Here is a 25,643-nt window from a genome sequence, read left to right as displayed (position 1 = left end):
CCTAAGTTTAACAGAGATGGTGACTAATGTACACATGAAATGTCATTCAGTTGTTTTCCCTGTAGACCGAACAGATTTACATTTTCTCACTGTAGGATTACCATGGAATGGAAGTACTTATAGTAAAGTTTAGAGATGCAGAACACATTGATACCGTGTTCAATCTACATTTACCTAGCCATTTTTGCAACATATCTTCTAATTTGAAATCTCAAAATTATTTATTCATTATAGAAAATTATAAAAATATCAAAAAGTGGAAAGGTTAAAAAAAATCATCCATTTCCCATCATAATTCCTGCCAATCCTTTTTATTTTTAATGCAGATTGTAGATTTTTTTGCTTTGATCATTACATTTATAGAGTTTTGTACTCACTTTTCACTTTTTTTTTTCAATCAAATGTCCCAACAGGAATCAGTTTAATGTGGCAAATATGATTCAGAGAAAACTAAGTTAAAATTTGCCTCTATCCCCTACTGACTTGAGTAATTCATTTGGTTGCTCAGATAGTAAAGCATCTACCTGCAATGCAGGAGATATGGGTTCCATCCCTGGGCTGGGAAGATTTCCTGGAGAAGGAAATGGCAACCTGCTCCAGTATTCTTGCCTGGAGAATTCCATGGATAGAGGAGCCTGGTGGGCTACAGTCCATGGGGTCTCAGAGTCAGACATGACTGAGCAACTACCACTTGGACCCTGAGTCTCAAGTTTCTTTTATGGAAGATGATAATAATAATATTTGCCTTATAGATAGGCTTAGAATAAACTCTTGTTCTAGCAGTTGTCATGTCATGATTTAAATTTTATAAATATTTTTAATGGTTTTATAAGATATTTGGAGCATATTTAGCCACAACTTTTAACCATTTTCTGGTTTTTAGATATTCAGATTGTTTTTAACATTTTACTATTTTAAATAATTTTGCAAATATAGATCTTGGTGTGGGAACTTCAATTCAATTTTAGATTTACTCCTTTAGATTGATTCCAAAAGTGAAATTATTATATCAAAAAGAAATTTGATGACTCTTGATATGTATAATTGAATGGTTTTTCAAAAAGGCAAAACCAGTTTGTGTTTCTGGTAGTCACATATGAGAATTCTCATTTCATTTCATTCTATCAGGATTTTTTTTTTTTTTTGGATTTTTTTTTAATTAGTAAATCCAATAGGTAAAAACTGCTATCTTGTCTTAGTTTTCATGCCTTTGATTATTAATGAGGTTGAATATGTTTTCAAGGTATTCAAAAGTTAGTTTTGTCATTTTTTCCTTTTAAGAACCATCTATTCCTATCAGCAAACATCCCTAATCAAACACTCTGCTTACCAAGATTTAAAATGTTCCTTAAAATGTTGTACAGCTTTGGCCAGCATGTAGCTAATGAAGTCGGAACTCTCAGCACTTTCTTCAAGAGGAATGGTGAGTGTGAAATTAGAGGAAGGCAGAATGCTTATGTCTATCATCTTTTCATCTTGTTTGGAGAAATTTCCTTTGTGAACACCTGGAACTACCTAAGAAGCAGGATCATACAATAAAAGGTTACTAACTTTTAGCACACATTCAGGATTAATTTAATACCACGTTAGTCAGGATAGGGTAGGTTGTGCCTGAGGTAGCAGATTAGCCCAGCATTCCAGTGACTTCATACAGCATAATTTCTCTCTCACTTATGTTACACATCCCAGCACAAGGACTCTGAACCACCAAGATGCTCAAGACTCTGGTTAAGAGAGGAAGATCATGTCAGTGTGTGGTAGCACGTGTAACAACATATGGCTTTCTTTGTACCCTCAGTAGAGAAAGAATACATAACCACATGCAGGCTCCTCTCTATCTCAGTCTACAAACACCTCTTCACTTTTGTTCACGTTCCATTGGGCAGATCTTAACACATGGTATCACTTAACTGCAAGAGAAGCTAGACGGTCTGAGTGAGTGGATGGAGTATTTGATGAGTGCTCCTTCCCAGGTGGCGCTAGTGGTAAGGAATCTGCTTGCCAATGCAGGAGATGCAAGAGATGTGGGTTTGATCCCGGGGTGGGGCAAGATCCCCTGGAGGAAGGCATGGCAACCCACTCCAATTTTCTTGCCTGGAGAATCACATGGACAGAGGAGCCTGGCAGGCTACAGCACATAGGATCACAAAGAGTTGGACACAACAGAAGTGACTTAGCACACACATGCTGTCTTGTGCCACAAATGTTAATGTGATACACCAAGTTTTGTACTGAGTTTCTGTAGCAAATTTACACACACACTGGTTTTATGTGTAATTTTTTAAGAACCAGTCATCCAAAATGCATGTCATTTACTCTCTTAATGAGTTCTCAAGTGTATATATTTTGATTTAATTAAATGAAACTGTAATGACATGCAACTTGTAAAGAGAACTATTTTGAAAATGTTTTCAAATATATCTCCTTATCAAAAAAACTAAAGCAAAATATTAAGAAGTCAAATAAAAATTGGTGATTTCTTGACTCTAGTTTATAAAGCTACCATAGCTTTCCTTTGTTTTTCTTTTGGTAATTAAATAAAACACATTGAACTAGACATAAAGCATTTGTGTCTATCTCAATAAATAATTATAATGTTAACATCTATGTAACTACAACCTAAAGCACATAGCTTTTTTCACCTGCTGGAATTTGTGTACTTTTTACAGAAGATTCCTCTTCAGTATGTGTTGTTTTATAGATTTGTACTTTTCATTACATGATGAACTAAGAGTTGTCTTAAGAAAAATAACTTTTACAGGCAGTTCTGCCCAAGGATCCTGAAGAAGAGCTGTTTGGCCTTGAACCCCAGTTCTACCGTTTACTAGCTGTGTGATCTCAGACAAGTTGTGCAACTTCTCTGTACCTTATCTGAAAATTTTGTAAAATAATTATACTCACCGTATAGGAACACTGAGGGTATTCAATTATGTAATACATGGGGAAAGTTCTTAGAACATTGCCTGACAAATAGTAAGTGCTTTTTAGTGGTGATTATTATTAGAGAAATGTATCACCGAAAATGATGTAATTTTACTTTATATGGAGTTTTTTGTATGGAAATGCCTTTGTTATCAATATCAACAAAATTCTGTAAAGCAATTATCCTTCAATTAAAAAATAAATACATTAAAAAATATCAAAAATTTTAGTTAAATCACTTAATGTTACTCAGAGACACTAGAATGGAAACAAATTGAAGCATAGAATGGAAATCTTGATGATGATAAAAAGAATTAAATATTGCCTCTACTTTTCTAAAGGTTGAATACACTATAATTTTTCTTAAAATTTTAGTTTTCCTCATTCCTTACAAGAATTTTTATCCTTAAACTAAAAGTCTATATTTGTGAGGATGAACACATATGTCAAAATATGTCAAATTATTTTATGCTCCTAGGGAATGATCTAGCTAATGAAGTAACAGGATTAGAGAGTCAGCAGGAATTGATAGTGGCTTTCAAAACCTTTTGACTATGGTCTGTGGTTACAAACAAGTTTGTTACCATGACTCAAAAACACATGTCTTAGAAAACAAACTTATGATAACCAAAGGGGAAAAGGGGGAGGGAGAAATTAGAAATTTGGGATTAACAGATACAAACTACTATATATAAAATAGATAAACAACAAGGACCTACTATAGAGCACAGGGAACTACGTTCAATACCATGTAATAACCTGTCATGAAAAACAACCTGAAAAGAATATATATATAAAACAATAACTTTGCTGAAACTAATAACATCTGAAACTAATGCAACATTGTAAATCAACTACACTTCAATAAAAAGAAAAGAGAAAAAAAAGTCTTATGTATAATATGTGTGTACATGTGTGTGTGTGTGTGTACATGTCTGTGTGTGTGTGTGTGTGTGTGTGTTAAGTTGCTTCAGTCATGTCCGACTTGCTGCAACCCCATGGACTGTAGCCCGCGAGACTCCTCTGTCCATGGGATTCTCCAGGCAAGAATACTGGAGTGGGTTGCCATGCCCTCCTCCAGGAGATCTTCCCAACTCAGGGATCGAACCCATGTCTCTTATGTCTTCTACACTGGCAGGTAGGTTCTTTACCACTAGTGCCACCTGGGAAGCCCCATATGATGTATCCACACATATAAACAGACATATGGAAATGAAAGTTCCATGACATACGCATTTGACTTATTAAATATGATGCACTCTAATTTTTTTTCTTCTAGTCTGTCCTATTCCATTTTCTGTTTGTTTTGTTTTAATGTGCTGGTTGTGACTCTAAACTTATTTCTCAACCATTGACCACGTAGTTTGAAAGACAGTGATTCACTAGGATACAAGATGTCATAGGTCAGATTGCCAAGAAGCAGAGCCTCGGCGTCTGATACACTGATTTATGAAGAGTGCTTTCAGGTAGAGCTTTTAAGGGGATGAGGCAAGCAAGACAGAGAAGAGGGAGAAGCTAATCCAGGAAGTGGCTTCAGGTGAGCTCCAGCCTCAGCCTGATCCTGAAGGATAAGTGACTCCAAGGATAACCCTTTGGAGAAGGTTGCAGGGGTGAGCAGTTAGCGTCGGTCAGGGTAGGGCACTAACATCACATGCTGCACAAAATACTGCACCTCTGATAGCTCTGCCCAGAGATTTCTGAATCCAGGTCTTTTTTGGAGTCCACCAGTACCAACCTCATCAGGAATCACTAGCCTGGTGCATCCTGTGTTAATGTCATACATGTGTGTGTGGAGTGGGGGAGCATTAGGAAAGCAATTCAATCACTGTTTTATGTTATGCAACAGGAGTTATTGATGAGAAGTGGGAGACATGGTATAAGTGCAACTTAAGATGGCAATCTGATTATTCGTGAACATTAATATAAAAATGTGTTTAATTTTCAAAGAAAGTCAGCAGCTCATTGTGTCAAAAGCTAGTGAGAGCTATAATTTACAGAGCTTTTGTTTTGGATAAGGAATCTACACTCATCACTTTACAGGCACCCATTTCCCAGGTGGAAAAATTTCCAGGTGGAATTTTCCCAAACTCATTCGGCTGTTAAGTTTCAGAGCCAGCTTTAGAATTCATGTTTCTTTACCTGAAAATCTTCTCTCTTAGAAACAATATTGGCCAGGCTTCTTCAAGGGTACCTGTTTCAGTTATCACACTATAGCTCTAGTTAGAATTAGCCATCACTGGGGGCTTCCCTGGGGGCTCCGTGGTAAAGAATCTGCCTGCCAATGCAGGAGACACAGGTTCAATCCCTGCTTTGGGAAGATCTCACGTGCCGCAGGGCAACTCAGCACGTAAACCACAATGACTGAAGCCATATGCCCTACAGCCTGTGCTCCTGAAGAAGAGAAGCCACTGCCATGAAAAGCCCGTGCACTGCAACTAGAGAAAAGCCCGTACAGCAAAAGCCCCAGCAGAGCCAAAAACAAATAAATAATAGTGTAAAAAAATAATAAAATGCAGTATGATTAAAACAAAGAATTAGCCATCTCTGGATTAGAAAATATTTTGTGTTTTAAGTTGGTTTTCTCTATAAAGTGTCTTGTTTTCTAAAGGCCATGCACAAGTCAGCCTGAGTACAATCACAATGTATGAAAATCCTCCTGCAGCTTGTTTTCAAATTCAGATGGAATTAATAAGAAACAGAAAAATCAATGTGCACACATGTAATCTCCATATCTGTTCTTGGCTCTCCATTACCTTTATGAAACTGAAGATGTTCTCACTTCCTGGGGTCTGGCTGGCCAGCTCTGTTACCCAACCAAACTGCTCTCTCATCTTCTCCATTAGATACGTGGTGTCCTCCAAGTGATGCTGGGTCATCTGGAGTACCTGGGTGTACTGATGATTGGATATGTTGACCAACTCAAGGGCCTCATCCGCCTTTGTGTATAGTTCAGGAACAGCAGGACAGTCTAGCAAAGAAGGAAGTAACAGGGTAAAGACAAGGTCCATGGGCTTTGGAGTTGGGTGGTGTAGATTTAAGGAGTAGTCAAGGCTGTATACTGTCACCCTGCTTATTTAACTTATACGCAGAGTACATCATGAGAAACGCTGGGCTGGAGGAAGCACAAGCTGGAATCAAGATTGCCAGGAGAAATATCATTAACCTCAGATATGCAGATGACACCACCCTTATGGCAGAAAGTGAAGAAGAACTAAAAAGCCTCTTGATGAAAGTGAAAGAGGAGAGTGAAAAAGTTGGCTTAAAGCTCGACATTCAGAAAACTAAGATCATGGCATCCGGTCCCATCACTTCATGGCAAATAGATGGGGAAACAGTGGAAACAGTGGCTGACTTTCTTTTTCTGGGCTCCAAAATCACAGATGGTGATTGCAGCTATGAAAGTAAAAGACGCTTACTCCTTGGAAGGAAAGTTATGACCAACCTAGACAGCATATTAAAAAGCAGAGACATTACTTTGTCAACAAAGGTCCGTCTAGTAAAGGCTATGGTTTTTCCAGTGGTCATGTATGGATGTGAGAGTTGGACTGTAAAGAAAGCTGAGCGCTGAAGAATTGATGCTTTTGAACTGTAATGTTGAAGAAGACTCTTGAGAGTCCCTTCGACTGCAAGGAGATCCAACCAGTCCATCCTAAAGGAGATTAGTCCTGGGTGTTCATTGGAGGGACCGATGTTGAAGCTGAAACTCCAATAATTTGGTCACCTGACGTGAAGACCTGACTCATTTGAAAAGACCCTGATGCTGGAAAAGATTGAGGGCAGGAGGCGAAGGGAAAGACAGAGGATGAGATGTTGGATGGCATCACCGACTCAATGGACATGGGTTTGGGTGGACTCCAGGAATTGGTGATGGACAGGGAGGCCTGGCGTGCTGTGGTTCACGGGGTTGCAAAGAGTCAGACACGACTGAGTAACTGAACTGAACTGAGTATAGATTTAGGGGCTTCCCTGGTGGCTCAGTGGTAAAGAATCCACCTGCATTGCAGGAGACACAGGCTTGATCCCTGTCTTGGGAAGATCCCCTGGAGGAGGGCATGGTAACCCACTCCAGTATTCTTGCCTGGAGAGTCCCATGGACAGAGGAGCCTAGTGGGCTACAGTCCATGGGACCCCAAAGAAACCTACGTGACTGAAGTGGCTGAGCACACACGCGTGCATGCTCAGCAGCAAAAAGGAAACAAAAGGATTGTGGATTTAAGTCCCAGCCCTTAAGCTTTCTGTTTTCAGCCTTTTTGACCACGACTGAGTTTTCACTCATTTTGTACCTGGTGAGTTTTCAACCGGGTTCAAAAGGCATGAATGAAATAACACCGTAAAGTGATCACAGGGCCAACACACACTGAAGATTTAGCAAATGTGCCTTTTCCTTGTCTTTTCCATAGCGTCTGTGAATGTCATTAGGGCTGCTCCCTGATACTCAGGTCAGGACACATGGGAGAGACTGCACTTCCCTGCCACCTGGACGTCGAGCGTGCCATCTTCAAAGTGATGTGTCTCACTGTTTGAGGAAGCCTTTAAGAACGGTTTAGGGTTTATCATGCTCTCTCCCCTGACAGTGGAACTAGTTTTGCTCCATGTGGTGGAGGCTCCATCCTGACACAGAGCTCTCAAACAAACTGTAACTGACGAATCATAAATGGTATCACCAATTCAATGGACATGAATTTGAACCTGAGCAAACCCCAGGAGATAGTGGAGGACGAGGAGCCTGGCAAGCTGCAGTCCATGGAGTCACAAAGCGTCAGACTCGACTGAAAAAACTTAGCATGCACGCATGCACATACATTTGAAAAGTAATTCAAGAAAATATTTTGAAAACAAAGGGAGTCACAGTTAACAAGATATAGTATACATTTGAAAGGAGATCCAGATATTCTTTTAAAATGTCTTCATTTGCAAGTTTAGAGTTGTTAACTTTTAAAATAGTGATGTAAATTTTCTTTAAATTATGGGGGAAGAAGTTGGTGACTTCCCTCATGATTTTAGGCAAGGAGAATTCTACAAGGGATTCTCATTTGCTCTTTTAGAGAGTGGAAAAAGATTTCCCTAAAATAAAGGTGAAACTTGGTGTAAAACAATTACGTGAGAAAGGAAAATGTAGAACTATCTTTATTCATAGATAACATAGTCTTGTATACAGAAAAATCTTAAGGAATGTATTTTGTTGTTGTTCAGTTGCTAAGTCATGTCCAACTCTTTGTGACCCTAAGAACTGCAGCACGCCAGGCTTCCCTGTCCACGGTCTCCTAGAGTTTACTCCAATTCCTGTCCATTAAGTTGGTGATGCAATCTAAACATCTCATCCTCTGCTGCCCTCTTCTCCTCCTGCCCTCAATCTTTCCCAGCATCAGGGTCTTTTCCAAAGAGTCAGCTCTTCACATCAGGTCACCAAAGTATTGGAGCTTCAGCTTCAGCCCTTCCAATGAATATTTAGGGTCACACAGAAACTATTAAAAGTAATAAATCAGGAGGGTTGTACTTACACATACTGTCAACTGATGACTGCTGTAGGTTTAGTTAAAATCCATCATCTCATATGTTAATAGATAAAATAAAAAGAAAACAAAATTCTCCTGGGATGTGAATTCTTAGGATTTACTCTTTTAACTTTCCTGTATATCACACAGCAGTGTTAGCTACAATCGTCATGTTGTACATTACATCCCAGTACTTACTTATCTTTTAACTGGAACTTTGTGCCTTTTGACCACCTTGCTCTAATCACCTCCCCAACACCCCCACCCCCTCATCTTCTCTATTACCTTGTGACAATCAGGGAGAGATTATTCTTCAAAGCGTTTCACTGGATGTAAGGAAGATAATGATACATCGGTGGGATGTTTGAATTGGACTATTCTTACAAGAGGTCAGTAGAAGGGAATGGCACCCCAATCCAGCATTCTTGCCTGAAGAATTCCATGGACAGAGGAGCCTGGTGGGCTACAGTCCATGGGGTCGGACACGACTGACCAACTAACACTTTCACTCACTTTCACATTAGTGTATATGCTTTTCTGTTATAAAAATTTCTGGGTCTGTATGCAACCTTGTAACTCTGACTTGAAGCAGAAACACTTGAATAATGAGAATCATGAATACTTCAGACATTTTACTTAATTCTTGAAACACCTGTGTAGCTATATTAATTTCGTTTTCCAGATGATGAAACAGAGGTGTGGAGAGTCACCCAGTGAGCAATTCTGAAGAAATAACACCCCCATCTGCTCTAATAAAAAGTTCGAGTTATATTTGATCTCTTGCTCCAATTCTTAGCCACACTTTTTAGAATTTCCTTCCCTTAAGGGCTTTGGTGAGGTAAAGAAGCAGAAGTAGAGAAATCAAAAGTTCTTCTTGGCTTTAGTGAGAAAATTCATGTTGAGGCCCTAGTAGACGGGAAGTGACTTCAGTTGGGGAAGGGACTTGAGGGTCAGAGGAAAGTGAGAAGGGCCAGTGGAGATAATTTTTCTCCTGGAGAAGGAATGAAAGGTGGCTGTTGGTCAGATCTAGGATGTGACAGGCTCCTTGGGGCTTGTGAGAAGCCACTCAGTTCAGTTCAGTCACTCAGTCGTGTTGGACTCTGCGGTGACCCCATGGACTGCAGCACACCAGGATTCCCTGTCCATCACCAACTCCCAGAGCTTGCTCAAATTCATGTCCATTGAATCCGTAATGCAATCCAACCATCTCATCCTCTGTCACCCCCTTCTCCTCCCACCTTCAATCTTTCCAAGCATCAGGATCTTTTCTAATGAGTCAGTTCTTCACATCAGGGGGCCAAAGTATTGGAGCTTCAGCTTCAGCATCAGTCCTTCCCGTGAATATTCGGGACTGATTTCCTTTAGGATTAATCTCCTTGCAGTCCAAGGGACTCTCAAGAGTCTTCTCTAACACCACAGTTCAAGGGCATCGATTCTTTGGTGCTCAGCTTTCTTTATAGTCCAACTTTCACATCCAAACATGACTACTGGAAAAACCATAGCTTTGTCTAGATGGACCTTTGTTGGCAAAGTAATGTCTCTGCTTTTTAATATGCTGTCTAGGTTTGCCTTAGCTTTTCCCATCTTTTAATTTCATGGCTGTAGTCACCATCTGCAGTGGTTTTGCAGCCCAAGAAAATAAAGTCTGTCACTGTTTCCATTGTTTCCCCATCTATTTGCCATGAAGTGATGGGACCAGATGCCATGATCTTAGTTTTTTGGATGTTGAGTTTTAAGCCAGCTATCTATATTTAAAAATTAATTTGGCCAAAAATTTCATTTGGGTCTTTCCATAAGATGTTACTTATGTATGAAATTTTTGGCCAATCCAATACTAAATCATTAAATACAGTTAATAATTAACCCATCAACTGGAAGAAGTTAATGCCACTTAAACAAACAAACAAAAACTCACTTGGCCAAAAATTTGCTTACACAATGTGAAGACTTCTTCCTGGGTGTTTTTTTTTCCTTTTTGCATTAAAAAGAAAATAATTGCCTTAATTTGCCCAGAGATCTCTTTTGCTCACTTGAATGTTTGTTTGGTCCTTAACCATACATGTTTTTCAAGGGAACAACAAGGGAGTTTAAAAAAGAGAAGAAGTGAGTTGACCTACTTTTGAATAATAAGAGTCTATAAACCTGCACTGAGCACCCCCAGATTGTCACTGAGCTCATGAAAAAGTGCTCAAAGGGAAGTAAATGAATCCTTGAAGCTTGTAAAAGTGAGATTTTGACCTCTGATCAGAAGGCAATCGAAATCCTGAGAAAATAATAATCACTTACCTGCCCACAGGTAATCCTGACATTTCTGGCATCTTGCATGAAATTGGAAACATTCCGACGAGTTCTGGTCAAGTTCTCCACACAGCCCTCTGCCCCGCACAGGCCACGTTGTGGAACTCTGTCCATCGTGAGCAGAATCTGCAAGGAACACAGCAGTTTGACTTCAGTGTCATTAGAGAGTCTGAACTTTAAAGGCATGAGTGCAATGGCATTTCTCTTTCTAACCAGCACTTTCAAAATCTTTGTTCTGTATTCAACTGCAGGAGGGCACATTGGTGCAACAAGATGCTAAGACAATTTGACATCTATTAAAAGTGAATATATCCTTTAATCCAGTAATCTCATTACTATTAAAATATAATATTAATATTACTACTAATCATTGCTATTATTACTACTTGCCCCAATTCCAACCTCCCACACAGAGGTTCATGCAAATAATTTTATTTTCAGGAAGGAATCTTGAGGAATTATTAATAGTCACTATCTTTTGGAAGAGAGACTTAAAGGGGTGGGAGAAGGCAGCTTTCATTTATTTTGTTCCTTTGAATATTTGAATGTTTTTAACTTTAGTGTGTCTTAGTTTTATCATTATTATTTCTGATGTCACTGGTGTTAACTAAATAGGGAATTATAAGCCACTTTCCTTTTTGGGCTTCTGTTAAAATTTTTTCTAGTAATTATCCTTGGCAGAGGATAAGATGGTTGTATGGCATCACCGACTCAATGGACATGAACTTGAGCAAACTCCAGAAGATAGTGGAGGATAGGGAAGCCTGTTGTGCTACAGTCCACGGGGTGCAAAGAGTCAGACATGACTTAGCAAATGAACAACAAGTTTTATTTTTTTCAAGCTATAATTCAAATGTGTATTGGAGTTCCAGAGATAATAGAAATGTCTGCTTCTTAAACTAGATGTAGGTATTTACTTTATGACTGTTCTTTTTTGGCATTTCACATATATAATGTTATGAAAAGTAGTTCAAAGATTTAGGAAAACATCTAAAGCAGATGTAAGCATCTCTTTAAAGGTTCTAAAGAGAACCTTTTTTTGTTCTAGGAGAATTAATCATCCATATAAAAATGACGATATAAAAAGGAGTGCATACACAGAAAATTGATAGTTCCCAACTGTTTCACACTAGGAAAAACTTATTATTAATTGGCAACCTGATAATATTCTGTTACATTAAATCCTTGATGTTAAATAATGAAACATTCCATTTTGAGATAAGTTGTGAAGTTTATTGTTTAAAAACCTACCAGGCATTTGCTAGATCTTCTGGTGGGTAAAGCAGCACCCGCTTTGACTAGAATACTAGTCAATTTTTCCCACTCCGTATAGATTTAGTGGCATCTCCTCTAGCCCCACAGAACCCCCATGAGTTCTACAGTAGAGCGTCTCTGCACGATGTGCTGGTTCAATTTTGTCTTCTCTGTTAGTCTCTGAGTCCCTTGAGAGGAGAGATTCGGTCTTCCCATCCTACTCATCCTAATCTTGTCATTCTTCTATTCCTTCTTTTGTCGTTTCAGTTACAACACGGGTGTGTAATTGTCCACTGACCTGTTTTCCTTTCTCTGATGCTTAGCGCTCAGTTGTGTCCGATTCTTTTGTGACCCCATGGACTGTAAGCCCTCCAGGCTCCTTTGTACATGGGAATTCTCCAGGTAAGAATACTGGAGTGGGTTGCCATGCCCTCCTCCAGGGGATCTTCCCAACCCAGGGATGGAACCCAGGTCTCCTGCATTGTAGGTGGAGTCTTTACTGTCTGAGTCACCAACGAAGCCCTCCTTTCTCTAAACTGAACTCCTCAAAGTCGGGAACTGTGTCATCTGCATCATAAGCTACTCTGTCTTATTTGCAGCATCTAGATTAATACCTGCTCTATTCAGGGGTGGCGAATTTTAGGTCTGTATGACGGCCATTCCGCATTCTGTTCCCACGGCAGTGACCCATCACCTCCCTTCAGCCATGCCACCACAGAGACTCAGGACCCCTCTAGGCAGTTACTTCTGATAAATCATCTGTTCTCCCAGCTTGCCTGTTTGTTCCAGGGGAAAATTAAAGACAGCAACATTCCCCAGGGCAGGATTAAAACCCAGATCACCTGGCCCCCAGCGCTGTGTGAACCTACCATACTACACAATTTTATCGAACCTTGTTGTTTAGTCTCTAAGTCGTGTCTGACTCTTTTGTGACCCCATGGACTGCAGCCTGCAAGGCTCCTCTGTCCGTGGGATTCTCCAGGCAAGCATACTGGAGTGGGTGGCTATTTCCTCCTCCAGGGGATCTTCTGGACTCAGGGATCAAACCCGCATCTCCTGCTTGTCCGGCAGATTCTTCACCACTGAGCCCCTAGGGAAGCTCACTCATAGTGCACGTTATTGATGAGAGGCATGTAATAGTTTCCTACTGCTGTTGTAACCCATTCCACACATTTAGTGGCTTGAAACAACATGGATTATTTTACAGTTCTGTAGGTCAGAGTCTGAAATGGGACTCAGTGGGCTAAATGAGAGTGTTGGCAGGGCTGATCTTTTCTGCAGGCTCTGGGGGAGCATCCATCTCCATGTCTGTCTAGTTTCTGGAGGCCACCACCTTCCTTGGCTCCTAGTTCCCTTCCTCCATTTTCAAATCCAGCAAAGTAGGGCCAAGTCCCTCTCACTCTGCCATTTCTATCAATGCTTTTCTGCCTCCTTCTTCTGCTATGAAGAGCTCTTGTGATCTCACTGGAGCCACCTGGACAACCTCAAATACTCTCTGTTTTTTTTTTTTTTTTTAAGTTTAATTTTTATTTATTTATTTGGCTTCACCAGGTCTTAGTTGCGGTACACAGGATCTTCGTCTCTGAGTGCAGGATCTTCATGCCGGCATGAAGGATCCAGTTCCCCGATCAGGGACCAGACTCAGGCCCTCTACACTGGGAGTGAGGCGTTTTAGCCACTGGAGCACCAGGGAAGTTACACTCTCTCTATTTTAAGGTCGACTGATTGGCAGCCACGATTCCATCTGCAGGCTTACTTTCCCTCGGCCATGTAACTTAATATTTTCACAGGTTCTGGGGATTAGGATGTGAGTATCCTTGGAAAGGGACTTCCCTGGTGGCTCAGATGGTAGAGAATCTGCCTGCAATGCAGGAGACCGAGGTTCCATCCCTGGGTTGGGAAGATCCCCTGGAGAAGGAAATGGCAACCCATTCCAGTATTCTTGCCTGCAAAATCCTATGGACAAACAGCAGGATTTCTGGAAGGAGCTTGTTTTATTTTTCATCAAAGAACATACTTGTCCTTGGCCTAATGGTCCACAGAGATAAGTTCAAGGAAACATATATTCTACCTATATTCTACCTGTGTCCACACAACATTTCTCATTTCTGAGATGCTGGGTCCCACCCACTCCATCGAAACCCAAAGAAGGAAACTCCTTCTGTGTTACAACATAAAGCAGGGCCTTCCCGGGTGGTCCAGAGGCTAAGACTCTGCTCCCAATGCAGGGGGCCTGGGTTCAATCCCTGATCAGGGAGCTAGATCCCACATGCTGCAACTAAGACCCAGTGCTGCCAAATTAATTTAAAAATATAAAGCAGGATTGCTTTTCCAACATAGAATATCAGGGGGCATGAGTGGTACTGGTAGAAGGTGAATCTTAAAAGTTACAGAAGTTTCTATTTCTGTAGTTTTGGGTTTGTCTATGAGCACTGAATCTGGCTTTGTGCACAAATGTTGTGATTTAAAGAATTACAGTAGCGATGCAGAGGAGGCCATGGAGGGCCCTAAATGTGACCTGGTTTTACGTGGCACTAACATGTCTTCCTTAACTGGGAGCTGAGGAGCCTGGACTGATTTAAAGAAACCTCCTGATGTTCAAGCAGAATAGAGCTGAATGTCTGCCCGAGTTTTCATAAAGAAGGCTACCATCTTTTTAAAGTTCTCACCTTACCAGCATTTTCTTTCTCAGCTTTGAACATTTGCTTTAGAAAGAGAAAACAGCCCTACAAAGCTCTTGACAAAGATGAGAGAGGGCTGGTGTTTGGGGGACCTCAGAGTCTCTTCTAAGAGGCTATGAGACTTTGATTATCCATTAACCACCACTCTTGGAAACATGGTAGGATGACTTAGAAACAGTTACCTTCCAAAGCTAAATAAAACTTAACTTTAGTGTAGATATCTAAGTAAAAATAATCTTTTAATACTTGCCTTTGTCTTGTTTGGGTAAGTCCTCAATGGCCTTCAGCATCTCTGTAACTGTTGCGCTGACACTTTGATAAACAGAGAGGCTGAAATTACAAAACAGCTGGAAGAAGCTGGGAATGTCCCAACTCTGCATAGGATGTGCTTTTTTCGCTGGCTCTTTGGATAAAGCTGGAAAAAAGTAAGGCTCCACGGAGTCTGTGTCTGACATAAAGTATGATTGAAAAGTCAGGTCAAATTCTTGTTGCATCTGTTTGAAGACGTGAAAGCTCATGTTATAGAGAAATCCCACATCCACGGTCAGCTGGCTGAACACATTCTCTATCTGCGTCAGCTGTACATCTTCCTCAGTGAACTTCTCACCAACAGGGAGCTCTTTTTCTTCATCTTCATTGAAAGGAAACAGAAAGTGATATATCTTCCGGAAAACCCGTTCAATCTATGGGCGGGGTGGGGGACAGAAATGAAATAAATGTATTCTCTTCCAGAACTATTTTTTATTGTAAACTTTTAAGTCAGCTTACAGAAGTCATTCCAAATCAAGAACAATCCTGGGAAAACTAGGAAAAGGTGATCCGCTTTAAGATCACTTACTAACACTCATGTACCTGGTGTTGGGGCTGCCCAGTGGCTCAGTGGTGAAGAATCTGTCTCAATCCAGAAGCCACAGGGGATGCGGGTTTGATCCCTGGGTCAGGAAGATCTGGAGGAGGGCATGACAACCCACTCCAGTATTCTTGCCTAAAGAATCCCGTGGACAGGGGAGCCTGGGGGGCTACAATCCATGGGGTTGCAAAATTAGCACGCATGCACGCACCTGGCTTTGACTTTGATTATGGAAATAGGGTCTGAAATTCCTCCTGGCTTCTGTTTCCCTACCGAAAAGACCTAAGAAGGCCAAGTTTTCAATACTGTTGACAAGCCACAGCCCTTATGTTCTGGTGGTGGTTGGCATGCGTGGTTTTAGACCATGTTGACTGCCTGAAAACTGTGAAGGTTCCCATCTTTCACTTCTGCCTTAGTGTCTTAGGTTTTTTCCCCACTTAAGTGGGATGTTATTAGTGTCCTCCTACTCTCCTTGGTCTCATGCTTTTAAACTGGTCCAAGGAAAAGAGAAGATCAATACGTTTGCACTGAACTGTGGATGCTTTTTCTTGTGGTGGTTGTTCAGTTGCTAAGCTGTGTCTGACTCTTTGCGATAGATGCTTAATACATCTAAATAGGTTACTTAGGGATGTTACATATTACCAGTGATCAAAGCCTTCCTTGGCCGCAGTCCAAGGAATGAAGCTCTAATTATAGAATTTCTTACTCAGAGGGAGATCTTCCAGGAATCACACCATGTTCTCCTCCATCTTTGTGACATGTAAGTTCATTCCAGAACAAAGCTGCCCTTGTATGAAAGTGATGTGACCATGTTGTGTGTTTTGGAACATAACAACCATCGAACATCACTGCTGGAACACCACCATCCACCCCCCTACCCCCGTTCTGTTCAAAGAGTTCTCCAGGAATCCTTAGAGGACTCATGCCTTTCTCAAAAAGTAATCTGGGTGGATCATCTGCCTCTCCCTCTGTCAGCTTCTGTTTACTTGAATCCAGACACAGAAACAATAAATTTAAAGGCCCAAGAAATTGTCCTAAGGTTACACAACTATCACAGATAGGAATGGTCCTCAAAGCTCCTGACTTCCACCCAGTGCTCATCCAGCATAATCTGCTGTATCCGAGGCTGGCTATAAAACTAGAGCAGATGCGATTAACAGTGGAGGCAAATGAACTTGGCGTATGAATTATCCTAGGGGTTTCTCCCTCTGTAATTGGGGATGGCACTGCCAAGCCAAGAACAGACTCTAATTAGTGCATGCTCTGACAGGGAGGAGAATTTCACTGTGCTTCCTACTCAGCCCACTGCTTCAAGGGGGAGAGCCAAAAGCAGAGGAGCTTTTTATGGGTCAGAGCTCATACTATTCAGGTCACCACACTCTGTGATTCTCTCTGCCCAGAAGAGAGCCCAAAGGGACAAAAAAAGAAAACACGCCAGTCCTACAGGACATAGATTGAGATAAAGGGGCCATGAATGTGGGCACGTGTGTGTGTGTGCACACACATGTGTGTGCTGCCACAAGAAGGCAAGCCCATTGAAGGAAAGATTCAGGAGGCAGAGAATGCCTTCAAAGGTCTGGCCTCCAGAGAAGAAAAATCAAAGCAGGTTGAAATCAGAAACTATAATACTATTACTCAGAATGTAATTTGGCAAACATTTATTGAACACCTACAATGCTTAAATGAAGGCAGATAAGATACGGTTCCTGCCCTCATAGAGCTTACAATCTAGTGTGAAGAGGTTCACAAATAACAAGTACAAGGCAGAAAGAGGGTATTTCTGAGAGATACACACAGTGTCATGAGAGGGGGGAAAAACACTGGGTGTCTGTTCTAACTTATAAATTCCATATCCACAGGTGATTCATACAGAAATATGAATGCTAGATTCCAGGTTGCACAAGGTCAATATCAGATCAGCCATCACTATTCTAAATATTAACATAAATTACTTCAAAAAAGTAAACTGAAGCAGGTACCTTAAGAACTTAGCAATCTTGAGTTCTGCTTTTCCCTTACCGTGGTTTTCATAGAGGACCAACTGCTTTGGCAGGTTGTATAAAATCTCATGCAGTCACTTTCCAGGCAAGATTTGCATTCGTCCCAGGAATCCATCAAAGACACCTGGCATAGCCTTTCTTCCTCTTCTAGATGTTCTTGAACTTCATTCATAAGCTTCAGGGCCTCCTAATTAAAAAGTAGAAACACACACCCTATTTCCATTTCATGACTTTGTATGCTATACCTTAATTGATTTCTCACTTTACAAAATGTGCGTATTCTAAACTAAACCTCATTTCCGCTACAAATGAACAGCTGATAGATTTACCCGGAAGCTTTCAGTTCAGCTAAGAGAACTGATCCCTTCTGAAAACTGAACACTTCTTATCCACCTGTTTGTTTATACATTCAACAGCTGTTTATTGAGAGTTTGCTATGGGATGGGCATTTGCTGCTCATGAGTGAACCAGCAACAAAGGCACAGCCCTTGCTCTGCAGAATGCCTAATTGATCTGCTCACTTGTCTGTCTGCACTTCTAGCCCTTGGAGGAGGTGAAGATGGAATTTTAAGGCTGACAAAGTTGACACATTTATGTCCTTCACTTATGCTGCCTTCAATTTTATGCCTTTAATTTGCTCTTAAACACTGCCAGAAAGCACAACTCTGGTGCATCACATCAAGTCCTCGCAGTGAGTTGCATTCTAACGGCAGAAATGCTGCGTTCTCAGCAGCTTCGTGTTTCTCGTCCATATTCCGAGCACGCCCCCTGGCGGTGCCCGCTGTACTCGACCAGGTCCCACCCAGCAGAGGGGACACCGGTCCGGAGAACGTCAACCCCGCCCCCAGAGCTCCCTGCCAAGCCAGCATCCCGTAGACCCCCCCAGGCCTGCCTGCAAGAGGGGACTTCTGCAAACCGGCTCCCTCCAGGCCTGAGAAGTAGCTCAGGGGAGTTAGGGGAGCTAATAGACTCGACCATAAGAGGAAAGCCTTAGAGCTGATGGCGACTCCCTTAAGCGGAAAAACACGAGTGAGCACAGTTTCTAAAACCAATTTGGTGCATAATTTTACCTACTGGAAAAGAAAGAGATAAGCACCCCTTCCTGGCATATTAAGCCCAGAGAGACACCTGGGCACTGACGATTTCCCATATATCTGCTAGGCCCGGAATTTTTATCTCTCCTAGTGGCAGAATCCTGAGGTTGAGGCAGCTGTTCTTTGCTGCATGCCATAGAGGAAGCCTGGCCGGGCCCCAGCCTACCAAACAAACCTCGTGATCTAGACAGGCTTAACCTATCTTTTGGGGCATTGCGGAACAATTATGAATCCTGCAACTTCTCAAGAAAGCTTGCTCCGCCAGGGGAGGAAACAACACCACTCAAATTTTCTCAGTCTTTTTAAAATATTATGCTCGTTGTCACTGTAAACCAAAATCCCCAGTATTTCCAATTACAAACTACCCTCACTGTGGACCCGTGGGCAAATTATCTAATCATCTCTGAGCCCATTTCCTTTGTAGCAAACCGGAATACTTGTAGGATCTACTTCTTAAGTTTTCATATTGAGATAAGCAAGCAAGTCACCTAGCCTGTAATCATCTGATTTGCTTTCGCTTACCTCCAAGAGCATAATGAAAACCAGTGGCCAAATCACGTGGCCCAAGATCTGGTAGTGAACTGTTGCCCCGGAGGAAGTAGGTCTCTGGTTTAGGAATGTCCTGTCCAAGCCCTCTGCTTCCTCCAAATGTTCCACCCAGTGATAGATTTCATATTTAGAGTTGTCTTCCTGCAGTTCAGTTTATCAAAGTCGCACCCAAACCTGGACAGGGGTGCGTGGTGTGGAATCACTTGAAGGGCTGCTTTAGGGTTTCCCACTTTAGTAAGAGGAAGCTTTAGATGCTCCCGCTAATATAAAAATGGGCTTCCCAGGTGGCGCTAGTGATAAAGAACCCGCCTGCCAATGCAGGAGACGCAAGAGGCATGGGTTCAATCTCTGCCCTGGAGAAAGAAAGGGCAGCCCACTCCAGTATTTTTGCCTGAAGAATCCCATGGACAGAAGAGCCTGGTGGGTTACAGTCTGTAGGGTCACACAGAATCGGACACAACTGAAGCACACACGTACATAAACAGGGAGAAGAAAAGCTGAGGAGAGGGACTGAGATCATGCCCGGTCACCCAAGGATGGATGGAGTTTTCTTTTCTGGGAGAGTGGGGTTGTCCACCCCATATCTGACTATTCGTAATTTATGAAAAGTATCCTTTACTTTAGGTTTTAAATCATTTAGGAAGGAAGACTTTGGGTTAAACAGATTTTTCCTTTTTAAAATGAATTTTTGGGACTTCCCTGGCAGTTCAGTGGTTAAGACTCCATGCATCCAATGCAGGGGGTGTGGGTTCTGTCCCTGGTGGGGGAACTAAGACCCCACATGCCGTGTGGCATGGCCAAATAATGAGATAAATTTGGGAAAAAAAATGAATTTTTATGAGTGCCCATACCTTAAGAGTATAATTCAATGATTTTTAAAAAAACAGAATAAATAAGTCTTAAGAAATAATAAAAATTTTACTAGCTTCTGAGATTCTACAGCATCAGAAATGGAACTAACACTTGCTGACCTCACACTGAGCTTTCTTTTCATAGTATGTGCTGCCTTCTTGGCTCACGAGGAGGCCAGGGAAAAGGAGAAAAACAGAAAGTCCTAGGTCCCGCAGGCACAGCGCCAGCTCACTTTCTCCTGGGTCAGTCATGACAGGGTTGGGTTAACACATTAATTAACATCTCAAAACTCAGTTTCCTTAGCTGTAAAATGAAAATGATGGTTTACCCAGACGCTGGAAGGATGTGATAATGTGTTTTATAAGGGCCTGTAAATGATATCTAGTGTGGTTATTCTTGGTGGTCAGACTCATGAGCCCACCAGGGAAGAACCTGGCTTAGAGGAGCGTCCCCATTTCTTCATAAGGAGCAGGTTTTGATTTCCTCAAGGTCTTTTGCTGGCTGCTGAAAGGAAGGAGGGTTTGCAGCTGCTGCTCAAGCCGACTCCTCACCAGGGACCCTGTGTGGCTACAAAATCAGCCCGCTGGTGACAGGCTGACTTTAGCTCTGAGGTCACAGCCTGCGACACAGCCCTGCTCCAGAGGCTCAGGGGACACCCAGTGGCCACTGTGAACGCCAGGATCTCCCTGGAGCTGGTGCGAAAGTGTCAGTCGCTCAGTCATGTCCAACTCTTTGTGACCCCATGGACTGTAGCCCACCAGGCTCCTCTGTCCATGGAATCTCTCCAGGCAAAAACTGCTGGCGTGGGTAGCCATTCCCTTCTCCAGGGGATCGTCACGATCCAGGGATTGAACCCGGGTCTCCTGCATTGAGGGCTGATTCTTTACTATCTGAGCCATCAGGGAAGGCCTCAGCTTGATGATTCCCACCTTTATAGATCTAGGTCTAGAGAGGAGATATTAGAACTTCTATTTATTTTTTAATTTAAAAATAAACTATGGGGAGTTGTTTAATGGGTACAGAATTTTGGTTTTGCAGGAGACACGAGTTCAATCCCTGGGTTTGGAATATGCCCTGGAGAAGGAAACAGCAACCTACTCCAGGATTCTGACCTGGGAAATCCCAAGGACAGAGGAGCCTGGAGGGCAACAGTGCAGGGGGTCTCGAAGAGTCAACATAACTTCGTGACTAACAAAACAAAAAGAGTTTCGGTTTTGCAAAATGGTAAGAATTCTGGAGCTCGGTTGCCCAACAATGCAAATGTATTTAATACTATTGAGCTGTACTCCTAAAAGTGGTTAAGATGGCAAATTTTGTGATATATATTTTACCACAATTAAACATTTTTTCATGAAAATGAAGTTTAAAAATGTGGAAGATCTGGGTTGGGAGGGATCCCTCCTGGAGGAGGGCATGGCAGCCGATTCCAGTATTCTTACCTGGATAATCCCCATGGACAGAGGAGCCTGGCAGGCTGCAGTCCATGGGGTCGCAAAGAGTCGGACACAACTGAGCATCTAAGCACAGTACACACTCCCAATTTTAAAATTTAAAATACTTTGCAAATTATTTTTGTTGTAGTTTTGACATCCTCTTTGATTTAAGGGCATGTTGGAAATAAATTTTTAAAAATTTTAACTATTCTGAGTGTGATGGTAATGCTAATTGCCATTAAACTATGAGCCATGCAATGTCTGTAGTTTAAAAATGTATTGAGCTTTATATTGTAACATATGAACAGTTTTTAATATGGCCCATGGATGTCTGAATATAATGTATATTCTCCATTGATAAGGTATGTAGTTTAGACAGAAACTATTAAGTAAAGGTACATGAATTAAATTGATGAGGCTGATATACTATTTCACAGGCACTGGTGCTCATGTCAGGCCATTGCATGTGGCCAGCTATTTGTGAGGACCCTGGGGAAGAGGGACCCTGTATATTCCAGAAGCATGGACACTGGTTGCCTCTGTTGACTTGGAGCCAGTTGCGGTGAATTGCCATTTAAGAGGACTCAGGTAAATGAGGGCTTCCCAGGTGGTGCTAAAGGTAAAAATCTGTCTGCCCATACAGGAGATACTGTAAGAGATGTGGATTCGATCCCTGGGTCTGGAAGATCCCCCGGAGTAGAAAATGGCAACCCACTCCAGTATTCTTGCCTGGAAAATTCCATGGACAGAAGCGCCTAGTGGACTCCAGTCCACAGGGCTGTAAAGAGTCAGATGCGACCGAACGACCGAGCACAGGTAAATGATGGATTTTAACTACTTTAAACTAAACTAGTCCTCACTGAAAGGGCAGGAGATTTTAAAAGATTCTTGAAAAGAAAATAACCAGCAGATTAAAAAATATGAATAACTTCTGCTCAGGTAGGTAAGAAATAATGGCAGGGCTAACACTTTTTCACTCACTTTGTTGGCCTTGTGTCAGTAAAATGATGGTCTAAACAGATTTGGCAATAAACTAAAATTTTTTCAAAATATGTAGAAGATTATTTGAAATATGGATTTATATCCATCCACCCAAGCTAAAGACAAACCTGAAGTGTATTCTGTGCCTTGAGATAATAATGGTAGCAATTCATGTATCTAATTTATAAGTAAATGAAAATGCATATATTCAGGAGTGGATGCTAACAATAATTACAGTAATAAGAATAGAAAAGAAAAAAACTTTTGTAGGCCACTGATCTGGCCAAAAACTTCCAAACATTTTTGATTTGACATTCCAACTCAAAAGGCACCATTAAGCACTTTTAAGAAAGTAGCATTTCCCAAACAGCGTTGAATCGTCCAGACACCTGAGTTTGGAGTCTTTCAAAGGCCTAATCTGTGCTTGCTTTGGCAGCACATATACTAAAATCAAAGGCCTAATCTACAAGGAATATGTTCTTTGAAGAAATTTGAATTTGAAGAAATTTCCTTCAAAGTATTCCTCCAATAGGGTGGATTTCCAGAAAAACTATGATAAGGGTAAATAAATAATTTCTCCACTGCATTCAGATGTGCACTATTTATGGTCCAGACATATTCCTGAACAGTTATACAGGTTTTGTTTTTGTTTTTTTAGGCTGCACCGTTCAGCATGCAGGATCTTAGTTCCCTAACCAGGGATCAAACCCGTGGCCCCCGGCGTTGGGAGTGAGGCATCTTTACCAGCGGACGTCCCAGGACAGGTATGATTTTCAATGACTGTACCTGCTTTTCTTCTCTGCATTTCTTCAGGGTTCTCATTAGCTTGCTATGTTCCTCCTCTCTTCTTTCCATCAGGATTTTCATCTGCTTCATGCCAATCAAAGCCTTCTTCACCTCTTCATCTACATCTATCTCCCCAGCCTTGGAAAAACCTAAAAGATTATGTTGCAGTTTTTCCCTTTAAGATCTGATCAGATTACAGTGTATCACAATACAGTGAGTTCCAGCCATTAAAAAGAATGAAATAATGCCATTTGCAGCTACATGGATGGACCTACAGAGTGTCACACTGAGTGAAGGAAATCAGACAGAGGAGAAATAATCATGTGGACATCCCTTACATGTGGAATCCAAAGAGAAATGATACAAGTGAACTTATAAAACAGATCAAGAGGCTTAGAAGATGAATTCATGGTTGCAGGGAGTTTGGGAAGGTCAGGTACACACTGCTATATTTAAAATGGATAACCAACAAGGACCTACTATACAACACACAGAACTCTGCTCAATGTTGGGTGACAGCCTGGATGAGTGGGGGGTTTTGGGGGAGAATGGATACATGTGAATGAATGGCTGAGTCCCTTTGCTCTTCACCTGAAACGACCACAGCATTGTTAATCAGTTATACCCCAATACAAAACAAAAAGCTTAAAGTTTTGTAATAATAATAATAGAAAGAATACAATGAGTTTACCAGTTTTCATGTCCCCCCAGTAGAGGCTTAATTGTTTTTTATTGCATCAGACTCCAAAAGCAGGTCACCAGGCTATCAGCTACCACATGGAGGGGGCTACCCGCCCCCCACCCCACCCCAAGGGAAGTACCTTCTGTTCTTCACTTCTGAGCTTCCAGCCAAGTCAGAGTTCATTTAACCCCATCTTATCGTTCTCCTCAGAGCCTGTTTTCATTTATCCAATTTTTTTTCCTTCCCTTAAAACTCAAGTGTGTTTATATTAGAAGAAAACATTGAATTTTCTTCACAGACAATTTATATTAAATGCCCAACTGGGAACCTCAAACAGAGAGAACAATTTCCTTTTCTTTCAGCTTCAATTACCTTCCCAGGAGGCATCAAACCTAGAAAGTATCTGGTATAATGCAAGATTCTTTAATAACCTCCTGGATGTCTCTAAAACCCCTTTAGTAAGCCTTTAGTGAGTATGAAATTCATCGTTTGTCATACTCTTTTCACAATAGCCAACGTGGCCGCCAAAGGAGCTTAACCTGGCCTCCAAATTTATTTACAGATCCCCAAAAGGAACATTTAAAGTAATTTATTTTTCTAAGATAGACACCCAAAGCATATCTAGTCAAACAAAGGCTCCAAGTTAATGAGCACAGACCAACCAGATTAGATGTCACTCTAACCCATCCTTTCACGGTCTCACGAATAACTGCATGGATGACTTTAATTGTTTAAATGTTTCAAATGCTAGCAAAGAATTTCACTGTTCGTTAAAACTGTGCTCAGAGGACACCAAACATCTGGATGAACCCAAGCCGTGCAGCTTAAGACGTTGGCAAGTTTTATCTCTGTGATGGCGAACATCTGGAACTGTGAACCGTTCTCAGAGACACAATTGGAATTTTCTATTTTTATCCAGATGTTTGGCGTCTTGTCTACTTGGCTTAAGAGCCTGGAGAACGTCTCCCTGTGAAACTAGAGGGCGTTCTGAATATGGTTATCTCTCAACTGTAAATCACAGTGAGAGCCAGCAGGACATGGAAACAGGCAAACTGGAGACAGTGCAGATAAAGAAACCAAACATTACCCTTTGGGTCTTCACGGATAGAAGTCTTGTCCTTCCAAGTAGGTGCACAGTGATAGTCTTTCAGCCACAGCAGATACACGATCAACACCAAGAGAGGCAGCTTCATGTCTCCGCTGTGACTGCAAAGGAAGAATAAACCTGTATCGAATGCCTTCGGTTTAGTTTCTGTGGGCATCAATTGAAAACACATGGTGATCCAAAGCATTTTTCTGTCGATTTTTCTTTATGACTTTAGACAATGTATGTTGATATGGTTGAGACATAAAGAAACTTGAAATCTAAATAAATTCTTTGAAAAAGAAAACCCAAGTCCCTCTTTTGTTTGCATTCTTCATGGCAGTTAAATAAAGTCTTCATCTGAAGCATTTGAAATTCAAGGCAACCAAAAGTATGGATCCCAGCCCCATAGAATCCAAACTTCATTTTATTTCCTTGTCAACAATAAACAACCCCAAACACAGAATTAGCTACGTCAGAGGGGATTGTTTTTTCTCCAAAATTCTGAGGCCATAAGTAATTTTTAACCTAGATGGTTTACTACTTTTTTTTTTTTATGAAAGCAAGAACCCCTCAGATTTTTCTCATACATCGTATAAAACCCATCAGATAAATGAATCATACACAAATTTTTTTCTTGTCAGATAATAAATTTCCTTTTATATAATTAGTTGTAAACATT

At 41.3% G+C, this 25,643-nt stretch overlaps 1 protein-coding gene across 1 annotated transcript; it reads right to left on the bottom strand.

Annotated features, from left to right (window-relative positions):
- Positions 1-477: 477 nt before the first annotated feature.
- Positions 478-25,087, bottom strand: CLUL1 (clusterin like 1). Its single transcript, XM_043889316.1, has 7 exons — positions 24,965-25,087; positions 23,196-23,344; positions 17,520-17,687; positions 14,901-15,333; positions 10,704-10,841; positions 5,676-5,890; positions 478-1,515 (listed from the first exon to the last, which is right to left on the bottom strand). Exons 1-7 carry the CDS (start codon positions 25,068-25,070, stop codon positions 1,327-1,329), a joined length of 1,398 nt encoding a protein of 465 aa, XP_043745251.1. The 5' UTR covers positions 25,071-25,087; the 3' UTR covers positions 478-1,326.
- Positions 25,088-25,643: the final 556 nt, after the last annotated feature.

Source organism: Cervus elaphus, chromosome 27 (genome assembly GCF_910594005.1).
Source record: "Cervus elaphus chromosome 27, mCerEla1.1, whole genome shotgun sequence".
Lineage (NCBI taxonomy): Eukaryota > Metazoa > Chordata > Mammalia > Artiodactyla > Cervidae > Cervus > Cervus elaphus.
The sequence above is the reverse complement of the archived record's forward strand: the minus strand, read 5'-3'. Positions and strand labels throughout refer to the sequence as shown.